General features: G+C 38.6%; 2 protein-coding genes across 2 annotated transcripts in view; both read right to left on the reverse strand.

Annotated features, from left to right (window-relative positions):
- LOC150090316 (immunomodulatory peroxidase-like) overlaps window positions 1-9,017 on the reverse strand; it is a 49,310-nt gene extending 40,293 nt beyond the window's left edge. Inside the window, exons 1-5 of the mRNA XM_090390260.1 lie at window positions 8,989-9,017; window positions 7,909-7,992; window positions 7,374-7,537; window positions 3,468-3,597; window positions 1,673-1,899 (exon numbers count right to left, since the gene is read on the reverse strand). Coding sequence (XP_090246386.1) covers window positions 1,673-1,899; window positions 3,468-3,597; window positions 7,374-7,537; window positions 7,909-7,992; window positions 8,989-9,017 — 634 coding nt within the window. The remainder of the gene's footprint in view (window positions 1-1,672; window positions 1,900-3,467; window positions 3,598-7,373; window positions 7,538-7,908; window positions 7,993-8,988) is intronic.
- Window positions 1-18,782, reverse strand: part of LOC150090315 (immunomodulatory peroxidase-like) — a 196,393-nt gene that overhangs the window by 168,489 nt on the left and 9,122 nt on the right. The gene's annotated exons all lie outside the window — the stretch shown is intronic.

Consider the following 18,782-nt stretch of genomic DNA (forward strand, 5'->3'; position numbering starts at 1 on the left):
TTACTACAAAAAAAAATTCTTAATCAAGTGAATAATTTATAGATACCCTGTATATATGCATATGCGACTATTGTCTTCACCATGTCCGTCCGCTAACAACTCGATTCCTAGTAGACGGATTCTCATTAAATATTACATTTGGTCCTAAAAATATTTTCCTCAGCCATTCCAAATTTCATTAAAATAGGAAAAATGGAAATCTTGCAATTATCTCTTTTTACTGTACAATTTGTACGTAAAACGAAATTCATACATTAAATGCAATTTTAGTGCAGTACTATTAGCTTTAAAGAGTTCATGTACGCTTCACCCGCCATCGTGGGGAGCATAATTGGAAAAATCGCCTTCCTCCCTACAGTGGATGGAAAGTATCTTAGTTCGAGTCCCGTCTATGAAGTGCGAAATATTTATGAACATTTTAAGTGGATGAGTTATTCGCTCTCAGGCGAGGGTAGCATGGTTTTTTTTTTTTCTCTCAGAAACTCAGATTTTTCGTCCAGCACCAGAAAATCGACCACTCAACACACTCAATTTACTGGCAATACATATATATTGAGCAATATGGCCTTAGTCGCTGATGCTCCTAAAACTCTACTAAATTTTGAATCAACGGTAGGGTGAAAGAGTGACGTTAAACTTCATTAAATCATGCATTCAGACTGGTTCGGGTCCACAACTCAAACAGCTGGAGATGGTACGAAAGCTCTGCTCATACCATTAGAAAGTCGTATTACCTCCAGTGAATATCTGCCTATCGTATTGGAACAACTTCACCTTGCAACCTTCATTTTCACGCCGATTGCGATAGATTTTTTCAAGACATAAAAGCAACTATGCGCCATGCAAAATTGTATATGAATGGTTCGAGGAACATTCCCGAGATTTAAAATATCTACCCTGCCTGCACCTAAATCTCCAGATATGAATTAAATTGTGAATATCCGGGATGTATTGGAAAGGGTAGTTTGGCTTTTCAGTTCTCTATCGTCCACAATACAGTAGCTGACAAGTATCTCAGTGGTGTAATGGTCAAATTTGGAGCTAGACTCCCTCGGATACCTAGTGAAATACATGCTATAGCATGTACTGGCTGTAATTCGGCCAAAACGTATCCCTATATATATTAAATAAAGTTTGTGCTTTGGATTATTATCGTTTATAAAACTTCTAGTGAGGTACCACCTTTGCCTCTTCTTAGTTCTTGGTCTGGTACCATGAAGAGTGTCGTAAATTCATGCTGTGCATGTATCTATGTACCTTACAAAATAAATCATTTACCTGTGGCTCCTTGCACCCCGAAAGCAAGAGTCTGTAAGGTAGTTGGCATGGAAAATAAACCAGTTTTTGCATGATTAGCCTACTAGAATTGGACATAGTTAGTCATTCTTCACTGTAGCATCACATTCAGTCTGCCTGCAGCAAAATAAGTGAGAAAGACCCATCCTTTTGAGTCCATCACACAACTGTTTTGCATCTTTCTACATCCGATGCATTTTTGTGCAATCAAAGAGATATTCCATTACTTTTAGTGAGTTCGAGCTTGAATATACTAAAACAACTTGTTTATAATACTTACGAATTCAGTGAGGAAAAAAAAACAAAGCTCCCTGAATCAGTTATATTCTGAGAAGTTTTTGACGATTGAATAATTGTTTAATTATGCAAAACTTACCATCATTATAACATGGTGGTCTGAATCGAATGTAACACGTATTGGCTTTACCCCAATTGGGAATTTGTAGATTGTTGCAACTTCCATCTGCTGTTCTGTAAATGTACGTAGGGTCACAAGAAACATTAAATTGTTCGAGACACTGCTGCAAAATTTCATTAGAAGTGCTTCCGGTATATAACGACTCGTCTTGCAGCAAGCTGGTCTGATCAGACGATATTTCGTATCTGTAAACAAAAACCAAATAAAAGAAAGAAAATATATATGATTAATTGCCTCAAGTCGCGCATGTTAAATATAATTGACGGAAGTAATTCAAATAACCTAAACTAAAAATAAATTATGATGGCGTTAACTGAATGAGAAGGTCAAAAGGCATTTTACAATAAACGGACTTAAACTAGGTTTTTTATTTATTTATTATTTTTTTTTAATATACAGTTCAATATTTGAAAACTCACTTTGAGAAACCTTTTAAGAACGTCTTTGAATTCAAAATAAGGAGGAAACAAGAGACAGTCAAGATCGGATTTCCTTGAGGGGAGAGGGGCAGTTGCTCCAAAACCCCAAAAACCAGGATGGCTCCAGAGCAATGCGATTACAGTTGGTATAAAGACTCACGTCCTTGTAACCTTACTATATAGTTGTGAAATTAAATCAGTGTCATATAAGGATGGGATGTGCTTGTGCTATGGTTAAGATGGCGCTCACTTGCAGATCCTTGTCATCGTCTGTCCACTCACTAAATGAATTCTCTCTCAGCTACCTCATTAGATGAAGTGATAATACGGGTTCTTGAAATTCCTTCATTGTTACGGTTGAGAACGTTTTCTTCCAAAAACTGAAATCCAATCGAACATGTGCGGATACCCTTGGGCGTCGCATTGCACGCCGACTGCTAACTCCTCTGTCATTTGGTGAGCTAAGGTCTGCGTTGGTGAAAGAATGGGAGTTGTTGTCACAGTATTTTATTGACATCTTTATATTGAGCATGGTTCACCGCTGTCAGGCCAATTTAGCTATTGGAGGGGTTCATATCGTACTGATATCATGTGACCATATTTTCGAGCATCTTTTATCGACTTTCTGTAATGTGACCTTTTTGATAATTCCTTTTTTAACCATTAATGTCCCTTATACCTGTCCGAAGTTTCTTTATGTCTCTTTATTTCATCTTTATTCTATGGTACCCCACCAAACCAATTTTCTGCCGCTTCATCGCAAGATTTACGAGTTACACCACGTTTTCTATGTGTTCTGTTAATTTTGTCGAGCAGTGTAGGTGCTACATAGGCAGGAGAAATTTGGCTAAGATGCAAGCTTCGATGAAGTAAATTTGATGCAGTATGAAATTGGAATTGATCACAGAAATGCGAAAAGTTGAAGAACACAAAGTGGAGAGTTACAGGGAAATAAAATTGATTAAGAATGCTCAGTTATTAAATAGTATTAAGTAGGTAAGAAGTTAATACACCAGGCTCTAAATTTCATGATGATGAAAATCCAAGAAGACTGGCGATACTGGAAATTAATATGGTGATGCATTTGACAGCATAGCAATAAAAATTATTGGAAGGTTGACTTGAGAGAAATGTTCAGAAATAGAGTGGCATTAAGAGATAGTGAATTTGTTCAATTTTACCTTGACTGCAACGCTTTAATATATAAATAAAGCCCACTCGACCCATGATAATGCCAACAATGATGTTGATATAAATGCTTAAGGGAAAGACTTTCTTCCCATCTATTGCCTTAAATTCTTAATAGAGAACAGAAATAAACTTTGTTGACTTACTTTTGTTGTAAGTCTTCGGCTGCATACTCTAACAAACGACCGATTTCATCCAATCTGTTTGAGACCTCATTCGGTTGTTGTTGAATTTGATGTCTTATGGCAGCTATATTGGTGAGTGGTGATCCTTCACCTAGATCCAGAGAGAAAAACGTTCACACATAAACTTGAAGAGCAACTAATATGAGTTGGAAATGATATTTAAAGAGAAAAGTTTCTAGGAGAGGAACACGAAAAGTAGTCATATATGCATGGGATCAGTTCATTATTGTTATTACTTACAGTTGTGGCTACGTGTGACAAGGAGACTCCTTGCAGTGACTTTATTCTTTTGTTTGAATGCTTTGCATAAATCAATTGTTCTTAATAAAATGTATTATTACATTGAGTACAAGAACGAATGGATTAGCTTTTCCCTCTCGTTTTAGGCAAATAGTACATATGTAATTGATGTGCGTCATCCCAAGGTAATAAATATCTAGCGCTAAACACCTTAAGGGGACTTCAAGAAAAACTGGAACCTGTGCTCCTAGACCTTTTCACTGTTAAGTGAGAAGCTCCACCCGCATACACACTACTTGGAATCCCTCCAGTCACTATCTGGCAGAGTAGAGGCAGCAATATTATACACTGCCTGCTCAGGAAGCCTCCTAGCGAGTTACCAATAAGTTCGGTCCGCTAGACTATCTGGCGGTCGGCCTGCGAACACCGCTTTAGAGCTATATTCTCGAAATATAGGGAATATTAGAACTCGCCAGGATGTCTATCATAACCTCAAAAGACATCAATCATGCTGCATGATAGAAGAGATGGGGAAGGTTGCCGGAGGTTTGCTCTGGAGACTAAATTGGGTTCAACCAATTCAAGCCTCCAATAAGCAAAGTTCTGGTATTGCACCGGTTGATGAGAGTCATCTGCCACTTAATAATGCCTAGTAACACAGATGGGCAGCACTCCTTCGTGTGGTATGTCCGCCACATCTCGACCCCTGCTTCAGTTGGTTCGGCCCTGTGTGAACCAACTGAAGCAGGGGTCAGTTGGTTCGGCCCTGTGTGAACACCTCCAGTATACTAGGTACAGTATTTCAGAATCTGTATATGGGGGTTATACCCAGTTACTAAGGGTCCCACCATCGTGAAGGTTCAAGCAGAGGATTTGGCTGTCACAGATCGCCCGGACGGTTAATTAGGTCCACTTGACTTGTGTGTCACTGGAATATCTATTCCATCAGCGTTTTAAACTCCCAGTTTTCCAAACCAGCTTGAAATACCTGAGAGAATGTCTGTGATAGCTTCAAGGACCAATTTATACAGGATGATTCAGGAGGAACAGTAAATATTTTGGGTGGTTATATTATCAATTATTCTAAGTAAAAAAGTTCATATAAACATGTGTCCAATTCACAATGGATATGGAGATACAGTTGTTTGAAACTGGCGCGCACAAAGCCATAATGAGAGGTATTAAAGAACGTTAAATGACTTATTGTTTGAATTTATTGACTTTTTAAATGATACAAAACACAAATAATTGACAATTTTTTTACAGTTCACAATAAATGTTCGAAAATCTCACCGCCAATCTCAATGCACTTTGCAACACTCGTGGTAATATGACGTGTTGTTCTTCTGAGGTCGTCTTGGCGTTCCTTTATGAGGGCAGCAGTATCCAAAATGTGAGCGAGCAGTTCATCTCTTGTATTTATCTTTTCTTTGTATACTTAGCTTTTCATCCGTCCTCACAAACAAAAATCTAACGGAGTGAGGTCTGGAGACCTTTATGGCCAATGAACGGGACCACCGCGGCCGATTCCTCGTTCCGGGAAAGTTCGATTTAGATATGGTATCACCAGACGGGTATAATGCACAGGAGTTCCGTCGTGCTTAAAGTACATATCACTCCTTGTAGCCAAGGGAACATTCTCCAATAGTAGTGGTAGTTCGTTTTGCAGAAATTCTAGATAAATGAGCCCTGTAAGTCGATTTTGTAACACAACATGCCCAATGAATTGATTGTCGATGATACCGCACCACATGTTTCCAGAGAAGCGATTTTGAAAATTTGTTTCTGTGGATGACATGTGGGTTTTCGTCTGACCACCTATGAGAGTTACGGGTGTTGATACCGTGGCGGATGAAAGTAGCTTCATCGCTGAACAGTATTAGTGAAATTAATCGGCGATTAGCATTTACCCAAGGACAAAATTCCAATCGCTTGACGTTGTCTCCTGGTTAAAGGTGTTGCCCCCACTGTATGTGAAATGGATAAAAGCTATAGTCTGTGGAACGCCGATACACGTAGAAATTCTTCGTGTGCTAATAGTAGGACTACGTTCTACCTACTGAAGAATGTTCTATTTCATCCACATTTTGTTCATTTGCACGTTCGGAAGAAATATGAGCGCTGGAAACTGTGCCAGTCTCAAGCAGTTTGGTGTAAACGCTAGTAACTCTTGAATCCGGTATTCTGCGGTTAGGAAACCGTCGACGGTATTCTCTACAAGCGGCAGAAGCACTTGCAGCACAAAAACCGTAAACAAACACCATATCGGAACATTCAGCATGTGTGAAGATGTGCTGCATTCTTAACAACACTTCTAACACCAAACAGGGTCGGGTTGTGACTGCTTCTTGGTCACATCTGATTCAGGGAGTTGTGCGCGCCAGTTTCAAATAGCTATATCTGTGTATCCATTGAGAATTGGACATATGTTTATATCAACATTTTTACTTAGAATAGTCAATACCTCCCAAAATATTTATATTTCCTCCTGAATCACTCTGTATACATATCACACATATGGCTGATGAGTTGGTTCTAGTGTGGTTCTAATGTCACGCTTTACTTTTAACACTTTGAAGTTACAAGCAGGTCTGTGATATCGTTAATCGCTAAAGGCTCGAAAATTTCAGCAGACCGAACCACCTTCGCCCGAGGTCTAAGTAAGGATTGTCCGCATGAGGCAAGGATTCAAAATATTAGGATGTGTGTCTTTGGCTTGTTCACCAGCTTCCAAAAAGGTTTTGTGTCGATTTTCGTAGCAAGAGTTTCATGTATCGATACGGTGTATCTATTGTGCTGTTTATTGATCAACAACAATCTGTTGTCGAAGTTCTTTGAATTGGGCTAAATGTGCTTTACCTCGTGATCTCTTGAAGCTTTGCGACAATTTTTTTACTTTAGTTCAGCTGTTAGCCAGACGGGATACCGGTTGTTTTGTAGAGAAGCTCAGTGGCATTAACTATGTAGCTGACTGCGTTGAAGAATTTGTCTGTGAGGACATTAACTTCTTTAATTTCATTGTATGCGTACCAGTCCATACTTCTCATTGTCATTAATTGCTGGCCAGTTAGTTTTTCTGAAAAGCTGAGCTTCTAAAGTTGAGTCTCGTCTCCGAGTGCTCCTATGTTATGTCTGCGTGAAGAACAGTAATATCAATTGAGCAAACTACAGAACAACATTAAGAAGTTTACTGAAAACTGATTTCTTTCAGATTTTAATTAATTAAACCAACTTTTGGTTTTGCATTTGTGTTCTTCTTACAATATGGATATACATTACAATTTTTTTTTAATATTATTTTTGAAAAATATTACTTGTTAAAAAATATATACATCAATCACCCATGATGGCGTCATTTTATGAGCGGTAGAGGAACGTGCTGAGTTTATCAAAACTGTTTTTCTACAGCGGCAGGTGCCGTTTTCAAATAGTTCGTTAATGATGATAACTTTATCATAGGTTTAAAGCTCTAAATTAATCGATGGGAACCTACTCGCTATTAGAGAGGAGTTCCCAAAAAAGCGCTTAATTTTCAAATAGTGTAAAACGAGTTCGTTTTAATCTGACTTTGCTGAATTTAAACTAATTGCATTGACTTCAATTCTTATTTTGTGGTTTAAAACTCACCTGAATTTTCGTCCAAATCGGCAACTTTCTTTTTAGCGTTCACGAAGGCATCGTCGATGATGTCGCTAGTTATTTCTTCCACATTTCTCTTTTGTCTTTGTGATAACTTTTGGGCTGTAAGTTGTCCCGTGAGCAAAATGACGATTGGCAATAGAAGACATGATCTAGAAAATAAGTGTTTATACAGATTTACGGTCTGTTTTTAAAAATAGGTGATCTCTCTCTCAATTTCGCCCCTTAAATTTTATTTTCTGCTCTTTGTCTTCACCCTCACTCTTTTTTCTTGAATTTACTATGAATACAATTTATATCTATAAATACAAGTTATACAACATTTTCTAGCGGGATTTCACTTATTATAATTCATTACATCATACGTTTATTTTATTTATGTTTTAGTTTATTCTTAATGTCTTTTTATTTAAAACTAGTCTTAAAGAGTGTGAGGGAAGCTGTTATATAGAAAAAAAAAATTGTACACTTGAAAACAGTATAAATTTGTAATTATAGATGAAAGTTATAGTCAAAACCTTACCGTATACTTCCGTAGCGTGTAATATTCATCTTTCTTAAATATCCGAGAATGAAGTCAAATTCGTTAGTATTACTCGAGATAAACCTACAAAGAATAAAACAAGAAATTTATATTTTAAAGAACAATTCTTATTTCTCTCTGATTTGATTTTAAACAGAAAACAATAAACACACACACACACAGGACAAACAAAAAACTTCTTACACTCTTATGAAGCATCCTTTATACCACCTTTAACTGGAATCCTCTGGGAATTAATCATAATCAGGACCAATATCAACACTTTGGCGAAATTACTCCATCAGAACTGGACGCATCAAGCCTTTCTGAAATTATTTCCCTTCCTCTCAGACGAAGGATAGAAACAGAACCAAAGAGAGTCTGCTACATCAATTATCTCCAGTTCAGAAGTCTACAACGGATGTTTGCGTCCATTAAGATAAATCTTGTGAAGTGGTTCAGTCTAAATATCGAGCAACTGTGTTCCAATTGGACCTATATAACTGTCAATTTTCAACAATCTTACCAGCTGATAGTTTTCAGCCTGTAATCCTGGAGAATCTAATGATATCTCCGGAGCCGCAGCCCCCAGAAATGCCATTTTATATTGTATATTTGTTGTATGTAATTCATTACTCTTCTGGTGTTTCCAGTACTCTGCAAAGCCAGATAGTGTGTATTGGTGTTGGCTTGTGCGGGTTATGTTGAGCTTTTCTTCATTTAACACTTAGCCTAGGGCCAACCCCACAATCGACTGATCTTTCTGGGGAGGACCCTAATAATATTGGAATGATCACTGGGATATAGAATGAGCGTTGGATGAGGTAAAGAGGGAAGTATAAAATACAGTCCCTTAGGGAGAAGAATTGTGAGAATTATTATTGATTTTACTCCCTCTCCGTGCAGCCATCGTTATGAATTAATATAATCCTTGGGTTCCTTAGAATTTTGTACCTGGGACGTGGGTCTCGTTTGTTATACCCTAATTCTGGCACCACATATATTTTACCCTTCTATTTTGAAATAATTCGCAAAATTTCGCTGCTACAATTGCACCCTTGTATAGATCAGCCGAATTACTTATGAGGTTTCATTGTAGGGATGGACATAATCGAGAGGTCATAATGGAATAAGTGATTATGGCATTTCCATAATTATGGATTTTTCATAATCAAATAGAAAGTTATATTGGAAATGAGGCTGATGCGGGGGAGAGGACACACACAGAGAGAGAGAGAGAGAGAGAGAGAGAGAGAGAGAACAATAAACATTAGTTTTCTAAAAACTTCGTGATTGCAGTTTTTTATTGGTTGCACTGCCTGTCCATTTTATTAAACGGATATTGGAATTTCAAAACAAACAGAGTAAAGCTTTTCTTACAAAAGTCGCATTCAGTGAAAAGGCTCAGAAAGTAAGTTATTTACACACAGAACTTATCACCCAGAAAAGGAAACTTCCCACAGTTGGTGAGAACCTAATAATGCCAACATGTAAAATTATAGTGATTAAAATGCAAAAACAAGATGTAGTACAAGAAATTGAAAAGGTTTCACTCTCAAGCAGTACAATAAGTCGACTTATGGATGACATGTCACATGTTGCTGAAGAGGTTTTGTGTGATAAACTGAAAAACAACAGCTTCTCTATCCAGGTTGATGAGTCAACAAATTTCACCAATAAATGTCATGCTGTAGCATTTGTAAATGATGGTGAAATTCAAGAGAACTTTTTTTGCTTCAAAGAGTTGCCCAAAACAAGCAAAAGCCAAGATATATTTAATGTTTTGTCTTCATATCTGGAAACTAATGGGAAGCATTCAAAGAAATAATGTTGGAAGCTCCTAGGTTTTTCATACCAACTAAGAAATATTGTTCAAGATTTAGGCCTAAATGGATGTCAGATGAACTAATAAGACATATGGCAGAGAAGAAAAATGCATGGGATACATATAAATTAACAGGTGACATGGAAGCCTATGATAGATATAAGCTTGTCTGTAACCAAGTCACAAAGCAGATTAGGCAGGAAAAGGCAAATTACGAGAAATATTTGGCAAGGGATGCAAAGAAAACTCTAGAAGGAAGGGGATGAATCAGATTGGTCACTTGACATCAGTGGTTCAACTGTTGATGATCCTGCTCAGATAGCAAACAAACTGAAGGAATATTTTACATCTACATTCACACATGAGGAGTTATTCAGGGAGGTGAATGCCAGAGGAAAATTAAACTCTGGCAGTGAGCTAGATGATTTTGTAATAATTGGGAGCAAAGTGGAGGAGAAATTGTTGAAGATAAACATAAAAAAGGCACCCGGGGTGGATGGGATCTATCCAGTTATATTAAAGGAGGCAGCAAAGGAAGTAAGCAAACCTTTGCCATAATTATGAGAGCTTCTTTGGACTCAGGGGAGGTACCCATGGACTGGAGTTGTGCAAATGTGACCCCAATTCACAAACGAAGATCAAAGAAAGGAAGCTTACAAAGCATCAGCCAAAAAAAAAAAAAAAAAAAAAACACCCCCTTCTCATTTCACCCATTCACTCGCTCCAATTGTTTGGTTAGTTTAACTTCTGTTAAACTAACCAAACATTTGGTTAGTTTAACTTCTGTTAAACTAACCAAACCTGTTAGTTTAACTTCTGTTCCAGGAAAATTAATGGAGGCACTGGTTAAAGAAGCACTGCAGGTTCATCTAGACAAGACTTCAGCTATAGCTCGGACACAACATGGGTTTGCTAAAGGGAAGTCTTGTCTCACCAATTTGATTGGATACTATGATGTAGTCATAAAAGAACTGGATGCAAAGAATAATTTTGGTATCATATACAGTATTTGGATCTTAGAAAGGCTTTTGATACTGTTACACATGGAAGACTGCTGCACAAATTGGAGCAGTGTGGTATTGGAGGCAAATTGCTGCTATGGATAAAGGGATAGTTGAGTGGGAGAAGACAGAGGGTGGTAATCAATGGACGCTGCTCTTCGTGGGCTAATGTTATTAGTAGAGTCCCCCAGGGTTCAGTGTTGGGTCCATTGTTGTTTTCTGTGTTCATTAATGATATTGATGATGGTATATCAGGCTTAATGTCCAAGTTTTCAGACGATAAGAAGGTCGGCAGGGTTAATGACAGTACTCTGCTACAACAGGATCTAGAAAAGTTGAGCAGATAGGCTGAGAGGTGTCAACTGAAGTTTAACATTGACAAATGTAAAGTACTGCATATGGGAAGCAGTAACCCCAGAGTGACGTATCAACTGTGTGGTACTACACTGACAGTGGTAGAGAGTGAAAAGGACTTTGGGGTAATTGTGCAGGCAGATATGAGGTTTTCTGAACAGTGCAGACGGCCTGCAAGAATAGCTCATGGTGTCTTGTCAATGATATACAGCAATTCTTCTAGAGGGGATAAGGAGGTGATTATCCCGATTATCCCCTTGTATAAGGCAATGGTCAGGCCACACCTTGAGTACTGTACACAGATCTGGAAGCCTCATTTTAAGAAGGATGTAGAGCTGTTGGAACGAGTACAGAGAGGGGCAACAAGATTAGTGAATGGAACAAAGGGTTGCTCTTACGAAGAAAAGCTTAAGTTTTGCAAATTACAGTGCTTAGGGACTAGACATCTGCGGGATGATCTGATTGAGGTGTATAAAGCCTTGAATGGTTTGATGATGCTGATGATTTGATGATGAATCCCATGCTCAATGCTGATGGGATTCTTCCTCTTGCTCAGAATACTCAGCTGTGAGGGCATCAATTCAAATTGAGTAGGATTGCTATGCGGAAGTTTGCATTTTAGCCAGCTGGTGGTTGATTGCTGGAACAAACTTCTATCTGTCGTTGGAGAAATTGTTGCTTAAACAGATTCAAGGCAGAACTGGACAAAGTTTTGGAGTGAGTGAATGGGTGAAATGAGAAGGGGGTGCTTTTTTTTTTTTTTTTTTTTTTTGTCTGATGCTATGTAAGCTTCCTTCGTTGCATCATGTGCCTATGCTAATGCTAAAGACCTGTGTTGGAGGAACTGTGTTGGCATCTGTACTGTTAGTGTCTCATAATTGGTTGGCTCCATGAGGGGTTTCGCCTGTAGTGTAGAAAAAGAAATTCCTGACGTTGTCACAAAACCCTTCTTTCTTCACAGAGAGGTGCTGGTGTCAAAACCTCTTGTAGATGAAATTAAAAAAGTTCTGGATGATGCTATAAAAATGGTGAACTTTATTAAACAAAGACCAGTTCACTCGAGAATGTTTAAAACACTGTGTGAAAATCTGGATAAAGAGCATATAAATCTCCTGCTACATACAGAAATCCGGTGGCTTAGCAAAGGAAGAGTTATGAACAGGGTGTTTGAGTTGAAAGGTGAATTTCAGGAGTACGTTCAAGAAAATAGTAGGCCAGATTTTGCTGAGTGCTTTGAAGATGAAGAATGGCTGCAGAAACTAGCCTACATAGCAGACATTTTTCATTACATGAACCAGTTGAATGTTTTCAAGTACTGTACTTACATGTGGAAGCAAGCATTTTCTTGTTCAACAAGCATTAAGAGCAAGGGCAGAAATCGTCTCATTTCAGTTGAAGATGAAATCCGTGTGTGCTTATCTCAAGAAGTTCGACCCAGAATTGGGTATTTGTGCAGCAGAAAATAAGGCCAGGTTTCACATTAAAAAGATAAATTTTATTCTTTGTTTTTAGTTTCAAAAATAACACTTTTTATGCATTTATAGGCCTTTAAGATATATTTTTTATTTTCAGGCCTATATTTTTATGCATATATAGGCCTAAAATCAAGGGGGAAATTATACAAAAGTAAAACTGAAGTTTCCTCTATCTACGCTACTGACTTGCATTCTGGTTATTATCCTTTGTGGGGAGGAGGAACCACACATAAAGAGTTAGACTAATAAGTTTGCCAAAAGAAACAGATACACAGAAAAATATTATTCTCTACTCAAAAAAGCATTGACAATTATTATTGCATTATTATATCTACAACTTACTGATCATGTTGATTATAAAGTATTTAAGGGCAAAGGCCTCATGCTACGAGATAGAATGACTAATATGTAGGTTAGTGCAAATGCATCATTTTAACATAGCTATCTACCAAGGTAGTTAACTTAATTAATTAAATCGGCATCGGTTTGGTTATATCTCATATTGTGACTGGCTTCACAACGAGTTGCCATGGTATTGTGCTACCTCGAATAAATAACACTTTCACCAGTGGAGAAGACTATTGTTATTTATTCTCAGCGGATACCACCACCCAGACTGCACCATTTCAAAGCTTGTTGGCTCCTCTTCGGTGGGTGGGCAGGTACCCTGGTGTTGCAATAGTGACAACCCAGTTATGAAATATAACGATGCCAATTTAATTAACTAATTTAACTACTTTGGTAGATAGCTATGTTAAAATGATGCATTTGCACTAACCTACATATTAGTCAGTCTACCTCGTAGCATGAGGCCTTTGCCCTTAAACACTTTATAGTCTATATCACTACGCACCATCAGGCATCTCTCATATTGTGAAGTTATATTTCATAACTGGGTTGTCACTATTGCAACACCAGCGTACCTGCCCACCCACCGAAGAGAAGTCAACTATCTTGAAACGGTGCTGGGATTTCGTCGCCGTCTGAGGAAAAGTTTACTGGGTAGAGTAAGTTATAATTTTAAGTTATTTGCTGTAAGTTTAAGTTTTGCTGACTCAGGTATAGTTGCCTGAGTGGGATTAAGTGCCTTAGGGCACGTTTTTTTCTTTTCTTTTAGGGGTTTACTCTCCCGCCGATGAGAAAATATCAAATAGTGTGTAAAGATTGCTTAACCAGAGATATTTTGTTAAGAGGCTTTCCCTTTGAAAACCAGATGGTACATCTCCATCTGGTAGGAAGTATTAGAAAATACATTACTATAGAGCGTTACTCGATTGAAATTCCGAATACACATTTTACAAACTCACTGGAAGGATACGGCAAAGTAACGAATATCGATATGCATGCGTGGGAGGGTTTCCCTGAGCTTTATACAGGTAAAGTTACGGTTCAACTGGAGATGAGAAAGCCAGTGCCCAACGTTATATATGTCGTGGCAAATCGACTACTTTTGAATTACAGAGGGGTAGTGAAAAAGTGCTTAAAATGTGGTAGCCTGGACTATTTAGGAATACACTGCACGAAAGGGCGGTGTTTCATTTGCAAAGAGGTTGGACATATTAGCAACGAATGTCTGAGAACATGCAGCAAATGCGGAGAAACCAGCCATAAAATGGGCAGTTGTTCTATTCCCTCTTATCCGCTGAGAATAAATAACAATAGTCTTCTCCACTGGTTATTTATTCGAGGTAGTACAATACCATGGAAACTCGTTGTGAAGGCATCACAATATGAGATATAACCAAAACGATGCCAATTTAATTAATTAATTTAACTACTTTGGTAGATAGCTATGTTAAAATGATGCATTTGCACTAACCTACATATTAATCATGTTAGCGTACCAGGAGCTGTAGATATAATAATTTTTTATGCAGGGGGTTCCCTGAAACCTGAAAATTATTTCAAGGGTTCCTCCAGGATAAAAAGGTCGAGAAAGGCTGGTTTAGACATTACCATGTACCCACCAAGAAATCTCGGTTTCATTCTTCGTGACTTCCACTCTTTGTTCAATAAACATCCGGCAGCCATCGTGTCACTTGGCTTAGCAAGCAGATTACTGTATATGTAACGATAGATGTTCAAGGCTGTTATTTCGACTGTTTTTTCCCTGCAACTGTGAAATTCGCCCTTGGATACACCTGCACACATGAATGTGAAAAGCAATAGGGAACCATCTCAAATAACATGTTTCCCTAACATTATGAAACATATCGGAAGCTGTCACTTCTGATAGTTCCTCTTTTTCGTGTAGCATATTGAGACTTCACTAAAATTAAAAATATATATGTATGTAAAAAAAAGGAAATCCAATGGATAGAGATGAAGTGAATCGAAAGACAAAAAAAAAAAAAAAAAATTCTTCTCTCTCATTCTCTTCTTCAGAAACTGGACACTTCATAAATATCACGAATTACTGGTCCTCGCATCTAGCGGGAAGCTTGATGATATTGGAACAACCGCCTTTTCAAAGACGAGAGGAATTTGCCACAATACATGATGTCCATCTGCAGTGCTACTAAATAACACTGATTAGAATCTATAAAACGCCTTTATTATGATAAAATAAAATACATGCGTACTGTTCGTATAACTGTATATATGCAGAAGGCACAATACGTTAAGAGTTTATTATCTATATAATATCGGCGTAGATACCATATACAACTCTTAAGAAACTACACCGACCGGGCTAGCCGGGTGGTAAAGTGCCTGCATGGCAATCGAAAGGTCGCGGCTTCGAATCCCGCCTCGGGCTTGGATCAAAATACTGCAAAAACCTTGGGAGGTGCATTACGGCCATAGAAGCCGATGCGCCAACAACTACCAAAAAAATAAAAATTAAGAAACTGCGAAGTAGTTGTTGTAATAGGCATCATTTGCTCTGTTTCTCATATTGTGCTCTTCCTTCACGACGAGTTGCCATGATATTGCACTACCACGAATAAGTAACGCTTGACTAATAGAGAAGACTACTGTTACTTATTCTTAGTGAGTACCACCACCCAGACGGAACCGTTTCAAGGCTATTGGCATATCATGGCAACTCATCGTGAAGGAAGAGCACAATATGAGAAACAGAGCAAATGATGGCTACTACAACAACTACTTCGTAGTTTATTAAGAGTTGTATATGGTATCTACCCCGATATTATATATAGATAATAATCTCTTAACGTATTATGCCTTGTGCATTTAGTTATTTTTATATATTGTCATATACACCTTTTGGCATCTCTCATATTGTGATTATCTTCAACAACTGGGTCGTCATGTCTGCAATACCAAGGTACCTACCCACCCACCGATGATAGACCAATATCCTTGAAACGGTCACCACGGGGAGCCTGGTAGTCACTGAGTTTCCGAGAATAGGTAACAACAATCTTTACTGGGGAAGCGTTGCCTGTTCGAGGAATTTATGAGCAGTGTGAGTTGAAGGAGTAACTGCCCCTTTCTTCCTTCTACGGCATTTCTTCCTCTCCTACTATCACCTTTCTACATCTTTTTTGCTTTCCTAAGTCTAATAGTATGAGGATAACATATCTTTATCCCATACCATATTTCAAACGGTGCTATCTCGTCTGTGGTACTCACTGAGAATAAATAACAATAGTCTTCTCTATTAGTGAAGCTTGTTTGTTTGTTATTTGGTTTTTAGGAGCATTAGCAACTAAGGCCATATTGCTCCGGGGATATGCGGTGGTAATTCCCTGACCTTTCCGCATACACCGCATTTGGTGGTGACGGGCTCGAACCCCGGTCTAATCAATAAGCGTGTGTTATGCACTGCTGCTCCTTCCCACCTGGCTACGGAGGCGCCTTATTAGTGAAGCGTTACTTACTTATTCGAGGTAGTGCAATATCATGGCAACGTCGTGAAGGAAGAGCACAATATGATAAACAGAGCAAATGATGCCTACTACAACAACTACTTTGTAGTCTCTAAGAGTTGTCTATGGTGTATCTACACCGATATTATATAGATGATTAAAATAAAATAAATGTTGTATAACAAGAATAAAATATATAAAAGCGATAAAAGTTGTTTAAAATCACTAGAACCACTAACACAGGAGCTTTAGGCAGCAGCGGCTGCCTTCATCAGCTATAGTGGTTGCAGGATGACCGACAATCTATATGTACCACATACTTCTCAGCAGGTCTGAGTCATGAACTGTGGTGTGTGCGCACGGTTCACTTCTCGTGCATTGGAATCGGAAAGTGAACGGGCTATAAACTATAAACCGTTCGTCTCTTCGTAGGATAAGGGCTTCAAAGTGTGGATGAATGCGACAGCCCTTATCCCTATTAAGACTGTAGCGCTCGGACGAACATATTCTTAAACTCTCCAGCCATTTCCGGTTACAAAAGCCATGTGCCTTATCCACGATCACGGCTTCTTTAGCTGTAATGCAATGCCCAGTTTCCCAGTTGAGCTACAGCTGAACCTCCGTAATTTGCAGTCTTAAGGGCTCTATTGTGTTCCCTGAGGCGATCCCGCAGTCTGCGTTTCGTTTCTCCCACATAACACCCTCCACAATTTAGGACACTCAATTTCATATATAACCCCACTAGTGTCATTACCCGAAATACGATCTTTGGTTGTTGACACTACTGTGTGCAGCCTCCAACCTGGCAGCTGCACACACAGCGTATTTTACACGAACACAAGATACGGGAAATGGGTTCCGAAATGCCCGAATAGTAGGGGATGTATGCGGTGGAAACAGGTGTAAAAGCATCCCTGCGACTGTTGTTCATACCTCTTAAACACCTCTCAATGGTGCTCCTGGGGCACATGGCTTTTGGAACCGGAAATGGCTGGAGAGTTTAAGAATATGTTCGTCCGAGAGCTACAGTCTTAATAGGGATAAGGGCTGTCGCATTCATCCACTCTTTGAAGCCCTTATCCTACGAAGAGACGAACGGTTTAGAGTGGCCCGTCCACTTTCCGATTCCAATGCACGAGAAGTGAACCGTGCGCAGATACCATAGTTCATGACGCAGACCTGCTGAAACGTTTGTGGTACATAGAGATTGTCGGTCCTCCTGCAACCACTATAGTTGATGAAGGCGGCTGCTGCTGCCGAAAGCTCCTATGTTAGTGGTTCTAGAGATTTTAGACAACTTTTATCGCTTTTAATTTTATATATTATTCTTGTTATACAACATTTATTTTGTTTTAATATTTTAATATTCAGTTTTAAGAACAGTGCGCATGTATTTTATATTATCATAACAAAGGCGTTTTATAGATTCGAGTCAGGGTTATTTAGTAGCATTACAGATGAATTACAGAGTTCTGACTCCAGAGGCCTTTTAAATGAATACATGATGTCCTTAATGGGCTATGGCGTAGCCGAGTGGTCAGGAGAGCGAGTGCAGTGGCACGCGCTCTTTGAGGGACTAGGGTTCAAGCCCGTGACTACTAAATACTATAAACGTTTGCATTGACGCTGGGTGAAGGAAACAACAAAATAAAACCAAGAGCGTCAGGCTTGGCCAGCACTTGTAAAAATTCCGCTGGACATATCAACGTGGAGGAACGACAAGCGTTCCATCCGTGTCGCTGACCCCTAACCACGATATTTTATATATTTTTTTTAATTAGAAAGCGGCACCCCTAACCTGGTCAAACAGCGCGGATAATTTACATGATGTCCTTCAAGTAATTCAACAATCACGAGTCACAAGGGATAACTGAAATAGTTGACATCACAGCCGGGTTGGTCATTGTGGGTTGCACAACTTTTTTCCCCCGAGAAACTCTGGTTTCTCATTCACCAAAATATACAAACCGACCACAGAATACGCTTAATTACAGGCACAAAACACAGACGTTTCTGCCCTGCTTTGGCAAAAAAAGAAAAAAAAAGTGCAAAATGTGGACGTGTGTTTTCCTTCTGGAAAATGATGTTGGCATTTCTTTATATCCAAATACATTCTTCCTTAATGTAGTCCGCTATGCTAATACAGTGACCCCGATGGGTGTCGGTAATTATTTTCACTAGGCCTTGTTCGAAGGTTGCCTTTTTTGCTTTCCTTAAAAAGAGATAGAGAGAGAATGAAAAAAAAAATCAACCTTCGCATACAGGAAGTATCCGATTTACGTTTTTTCGAACTAGGTTGCATCGTTATAACATGGTTTCTAAATTAAAATTTTGAAATTCTAAATTTAAAAAATTGCAGCATCAGATGCAGTATTTTATGGGCCGG

The sequence above is a fragment of the Mastigoproctus giganteus genome, chromosome 2 (assembly GCF_048544385.1).
Source record: "Mastigoproctus giganteus isolate SK-2022 chromosome 2, ASM4854438v1, whole genome shotgun sequence".
NCBI classification, from domain to species: domain Eukaryota; kingdom Metazoa; phylum Arthropoda; class Arachnida; order Uropygi; family Thelyphonidae; genus Mastigoproctus; species Mastigoproctus giganteus.